At 36.5% G+C, this 6042-nt stretch overlaps 1 protein-coding gene across 2 annotated transcripts in view; it reads left to right on the forward strand.

Annotated features, from left to right (window-relative positions):
- The window catches only part of gfm1 (G elongation factor, mitochondrial 1), a 54320-nt gene extending 48575 nt beyond the window's left edge, over positions 1 to 5745 (forward strand). For both annotated transcript variants that reach the window (XM_052017190.1, XM_052017191.1), the window contains 3 exons: positions 3050 to 3210; positions 4005 to 4058; positions 4377 to 5745. In XM_052017190.1, coding sequence (XP_051873150.1) covers positions 3050 to 3210; positions 4005 to 4058; positions 4377 to 4508 — 347 coding nt within the window. In that variant the 3' untranslated portion in view covers positions 4509 to 5745. The remainder of the gene's footprint in view (positions 1 to 3049; positions 3211 to 4004; positions 4059 to 4376) is intronic.
- The last annotated feature ends 297 nt before the right edge of the window (positions 5746 to 6042 follow it).

The raw sequence follows: 6042 nt of genomic DNA on the forward strand, positions 1-6042 counted from the left end.
CAAGTGGAGAATTGGCATCCTGAAAATAACAAAACTCAATATTAAACTTTTTTATCTAACAGATGCTACAAATGATACTAAATTTCTTCATGCTAGGAGCTTTGTATTTGTTGACAAAAGATTATTTGCAAAGAAAATGTAATATAATTATCATTTTAATTATAACTTCCAGTGTTACATTTGTTACATTCACTGTAATTGCATATTACGTATATGGAAAAAACATTAAGCCTGAACGTCAGGATTTAATAATTGTATCAAAGGAATTTATGGCTTCATAAAACCCTATTACAGAAATATGATAATCATGCATCTTGATGGAAAGTTTATTCTATGCGATTTATTTTTGCCCAGCCGTTGTAAGAATGATCAGCTAAGAATATGTGAACTGAAGAAATAGAAGCAAGAATCATCCGTACAACTCATTGGGCCAACTTTTCCGCATCAAAATCATGTTCCTCATGCACTCAAAATCTTAAATCCCTTTTTTACCCTCTGTATCGATCTCAGCTTTGAATCTCACTGGCTGTCTTTGGAGCACCTAGACAACAGCAAAACATATGTCAGGCTGCTGTTTATCGATTACAGCTCGGCATTCAACATAATCGTCCCCTCAGTACGAAACAACAAGCTCTAAAACCTGGGCCTCTGTAGCTCCCTCTGCAAATGGATCCTCAACTTCCTTATTAGGAGACCACAGTCAGTGCGGATCAGTAGCAACATCTCCTCCTCGCTAACTATCAACACAGGTGCACATCAAGGATGCGTGCTTAGCTCACTGCTCTAATCTCTCTACACTCATGACTGTGTAGCTTGGCACAACTCAAACGCCATCTATAAATTTGCCAATGACACCACTGTTGTAGGCAGAATCTCAGATGGCGATGAGTAGGCATACAGTAGTTAGATCGACTGGTTGAGTGGTGTCACTACAACGACCTCGCACTTAACATCAGCAAGACCAAGGAGTTGATGGTGGACTTAAGGGGAGGTCAGGAGAACACACACCAGTATTCATTGGCGGGTCACTGGTGGAAAGGATGAACAGCTTCAAGTTCCTGGGCATCAACATCTCAAAGGATCTATCTTGGGCCCAACACATTGATGCAGTTATGAAGAAGGCAGGCCAGGGGCTCTTGCCAGTGGCTCTACTTCATTAGGAGTTTGAGGACATTTGGTATGTCACCAAAGACTCTTACAAATTTCTACAGATGTACGGTGGAGAGCATTCTTACTGGTTGCATCATCACCTGCTATGGAGGCTCCAGTGCACAGGATCGAAAGAGGCTGCAGAGGGTTGTAGACTCAGCCAGCTCCATCATGGGCACAACCCTCCCCGCCACCAAGGACGTCTTCAAGAGGTGGTACCTCAAGAAGGCGGCATCCATCATTAAGGACCCTCACCATCTGGGACATGCCCTCTTCATGTTACTATCATCGGGAGGAGGTACTGGAGCCTGAAGACCCACACTCAACGTTTCAGGAACAGCTTCTTCCCCTCCGCCATCAGATTTCTGAACTGTCCATGAACAGTACCTCGTTATTCTTCTTTTGCACTATTTTTGTAACTTACAGTAATTTTAATGTCTTGCACTGTACAAGTGCCGCAAAACAACAAATTTCATGACATATGGCAGTGATAATAAATCTGATTCTGATTTATTGACTGATCATCTAGAGTCCTCTGTAAGAGAGAGGTAATTGAGTATGGGTTGAAGAATGTTTCTGGAAGAGGGGATTGTTTTCTGAGGAAAGGAGCAAAATTGATCTCCTTGCCCTGGACTTCAGAAGAATGAGAGGTGATTGTATTGAAACGCATGAGGTTCCAAGAGGTCTCAACAGGAAAGACACTGTGAGGATAGGAGAGTTCAGAATTAGGGGGCAGAGTCCCAGGATAAGGGGTTGAGCACTTAAGGCAGCAATGAAAAGGAATTTCTTGGATTTTTCTTGTACTCAACACTCCTGAGGTAAAAGCCAAAATAAAATTTGTCTTCCCAATTACTCACCTGAATGTTATCTTTTTGTAGTTTGGTTACAAGTCATCTGTATGCATGTCAACATTTACTGTGTTTTTACCATTTAAAAATATTCTGTTTTTGTTTCCAATGGAAATTAGTAAAGGGTCACTTTCCCACATTTTACTTCCCCTGCACATTCTTGTCAAATCAATCTATCAATATCCATTTGGAGATTCTTTGCATCTAACTTGGCTCATTTAACCATCTAGCTTTGTATTGTTAGCAAACATTGCACTCTTTCTTTCATCCAGATCACTTGTCAATAACAGCAAGTCCAGCCATAAATTTTGTGGCATCCACGAGTAATAATCTGCAGAAAAATGGTCTGTTTATTCTGACTCTCTTCTGTTTCAATGATTATTCATCCTTGTTAAAATATAAGATAGTCCAGAGAGCTCTCTTTATGCAATAATCTTTTGTATAGCACCTCATCAAAAAATCTTTTGAAAATCTAAAAATAGTATATCCACTTATTCCTCTCTGCCCATTCTCCTACCTTCATCCTTGAACTTAATTTCTTTTTTTTTCTAAAACCATGTTGACTCTCTTAGATCGTATTATGATTTTCTAAGCATTCTGTTACCATTCCCTGGATAATGTATTCAAGCAATTCCTGCCAACTGGCCTTCTCCTGATGGTTTTTCTCTCCCGACCTTCTTCAAAAGCGATTTGTTAAAAACTTGGTGGGGGGGGGGGGGGTTAGCTGGAGGAGGGGAAGTGGCTTCTTGCAGCTGCGTTAATTGAGAAAGGTATTACAAGCATACTTCATGTATATCGCAGGTTAGATATTAAATTCGAACATGTGAGCATACACAATTGATCAATTGGTCAATGAGTAGAGCATCATGACAGGTCATTCCCAAGGTGTATAATTTCAGAGGAGAAGCAGTACCTCTTCACTCCTTAACCAAGATTCGCTTGTCTTCCTAGTTATGTGATCTAGTCGGGAAGTCGTCCTGATCCTCCTTGAAATTTTGAAGAAGCCAGCATAATGCAGTAACAACTACTTTCTATTTGTTTTTGTTCTTCAGCTATGGAGAAGACGAGTGTGATTATTCTGGAACCCATTATGTCAGTGGAGGTGGTAGCTCCTAATGAATTTCAAGGAATTGTCATTGCTGGAATTAATCGTCGACATGGTGTTATCACTGGCCAGGATGGAGCAGAGGGATATTTCACACTTTATGCTGATGTATGTATTATGCATTGCCTGTTTATTGTGTAAAACATGGCTAATATCATTATTGAGTAACACAGTTACATTTATCCTTATGAAGATCCTTCCCTCTTTCTAGTCACTGTCCATAAGTATGAAAAGCCGTTTCAAAGAAATAATGGATCGGAAAAAGATCCTACATTTGGAGCATGTTGTGAAAAATGAAAGTGACTTTAAAGTGTTATGGATTTAAACCTTTGTCTTTTTTGGTAGCAATATTAGTATATTCTCATTGCATGAACCACATGAGTGCCCCAGATACAGTATATTTCAAAAAATTCCAAGAGAAATTTTACTTGCTTGGGTGTTAACAGAATTTTTAAATAGACGTGACAACATGGAATGGTTTCTGCAAAAACTTGTATTTATTTCTAGATATAGTTAATGGAAAAACCCCAATGGCATCACATATAAAGAATCAGAGTTATTGAGGTATAACATAGTACACTATATAGAACCATAGATACAACTATATAGTACACTATATAGTAATAGATATGATGGATTCTATAAGAATCTTTACAACGTGCTTTTATAAGAGAGTTGTAAAAAATATCCATTAAAAAAACAAATATAGAATGAGAATATAGAATAAGAATATAAATATAGGAATATAAATATAGAATAAGAATCCTTTATCTGTTTGTTTCAATTTTTGTGCTTTTTATGTCAAGTCATAAACCAACCAATACATAACTGAGTAAGGGAAAGTAAATTTGTAGTGGTTATTGTCTCCTCTAGGAAGTAAAATATTTATTTTTGTTTTACAGGTACCACTGAATGACATGTTTGGATATGCTTCAGAACTCCGGTCTTGCACAGAGGTGTGGATCATGAAATTTATAATAGTGCTTATTGTTTATAAGATGCATAATTTCATTTGTTTCTCTACCATAAGGCCATTCATTCAATCATTTCTTAAAATAAATACTTGATGAAGCATTCAGATTGAAGGAGGCAGAAGATTAACTATTAGTGAATTAAGCAAATATTTTAAACTTAATTTTGTTCTTTATATAATGAAAATTAATTGATTAAATGTAGTAAGTCTGTGAACAGATCAGAACAAATGCAAGTAAATGGCAAATCACTTTAAAGGGTACAGCAAGTTTTGTTTACAACTTCTAATTTTTTTTTCCCAGGGTAAAGGTGAATACACTATGGACTATACCAGATACCAGCCATGTCTGCCTAGTATACAAGAAGAGCTGGTCAATAAATACCTAGAAGCAACTGGTCAACTGCCAGCTAAAAAAGGAAAAGCGAAGAACTAAATGTCCTGTGATTATCAGTTAATTTAGCATTCGCTACATCTCAAGAAGTGGCTGAACATAGTGTCACTTTCCAGTTAACAAATCAACCTATTTTTGAAGACTGATTACCAGGTTGTAATGCATGGACAGGTATTTTAACATGCTATAACTCTGAATTCACTGTGGTTTAGAGATTATAACAGACATAAGTCAGATGCGGTCCTTTTGGAAAAAAGTGTTTCCTCAAAAACTGTTTTCAGTTTCTATTTCATGACGACTATCCTTATTGTTTCTGTTAAATTTTTCCTTAAGTATTTTCTCATCCATGGAAGTACAAAATCTTGTACCCAGACTACAATTGGATCGAACATTGCATTTCGTAAACCTAATTAATCTTGTATTTTTGTGATAATTTAAAAGGGTACTACATTAATTTAAAAGTATGAAACCACTGTTTTTGAAGAGGAAGAACTAAGTTTTGGTACACTGTCATGTGTCAGTTACAAAACGTTATGCTATTTATCTAGATTATTTACTGCATTCTGTTTTAATATTTTCTGAACAGTGTTTCCATAAAGATTGTGTCCTTTTAAATATGCTGGCATATAAAAGTGACATGCTTGCATCTGAACATTAAATCAAACTGCCAAAAGTGAACTAAAAGCAGAAAATGCAGGAAACTCTCAGCAGGTTAGGCAGCATCTGTTGAAAGAGAAACTCAGCAATTTCTGTTTTTCTTCATATTTTTGGTATCTGCGTCTAATTTACTGAGTTTTTTGAACATTATTTTTATTTCAGATTTCAAGCATTTGCAGTTTTTTTTATTTCCAGAGATGGGTTGTGTCCCTGTGCTTTTGTCGTTTGGAAACAGTAAAAATCTTTAAATTAGAGGTTCAAGTAAAATTGTAACCAGAATTGTAATAAAAACAATTGTATTCTGCAAATGAAAGGTTGTTTTAAATATTTACTCTGATTAAAAGTAAGTCTTCATTTACTTTCTCTTTTGCCTGGGTGCTGCACTACACGCGGGGTGGGTGAAATCTGTAGGTGACCTGCTTTCTACTCTCATTCTCTGTCAGTTGCTCAGAAGTACATAAACTTAACCATTACCATTTTTGTTCATTGGAAATGAACTTCTTGCCTGTATTTCCTTTGTTGATAATGGAAGCTTAAAATTGTGGGAAGCACTGACATGGTATGTTGGTACATTAGATTGCATTGATTATGCCTTGCAGGCTTTGGTGATTTAATAAATGGCACACTGCAAGAATTATTTCCCCCACATTGGTGCAATTGAATTCTGCAAATGAATGCCCTTTGTGAAGGAATAAAAAAACAAAATTAAAACAGTATCTATAATTGAGTTCAAGTGGCAAAAAGACTGTTCGTTTTGTTCTGTACTGAAAATATTTGCTGCTGTTCAAAGTTATTTGAAGCTAAGCATATTGAGCAGAGATAGTTTTATTGGAACACAATTTTACTTTTCAGTCATTTAAATATAGAAAATGCTAGAAACACTCAGCAGGTCAGGCAGCATCTGTAGAAAGAGTAACAG

This window comes from Pristis pectinata, chromosome 6 (assembly GCF_009764475.1).
Source record: "Pristis pectinata isolate sPriPec2 chromosome 6, sPriPec2.1.pri, whole genome shotgun sequence".
NCBI lineage: Eukaryota > Metazoa > Chordata > Chondrichthyes > Rhinopristiformes > Pristidae > Pristis > Pristis pectinata.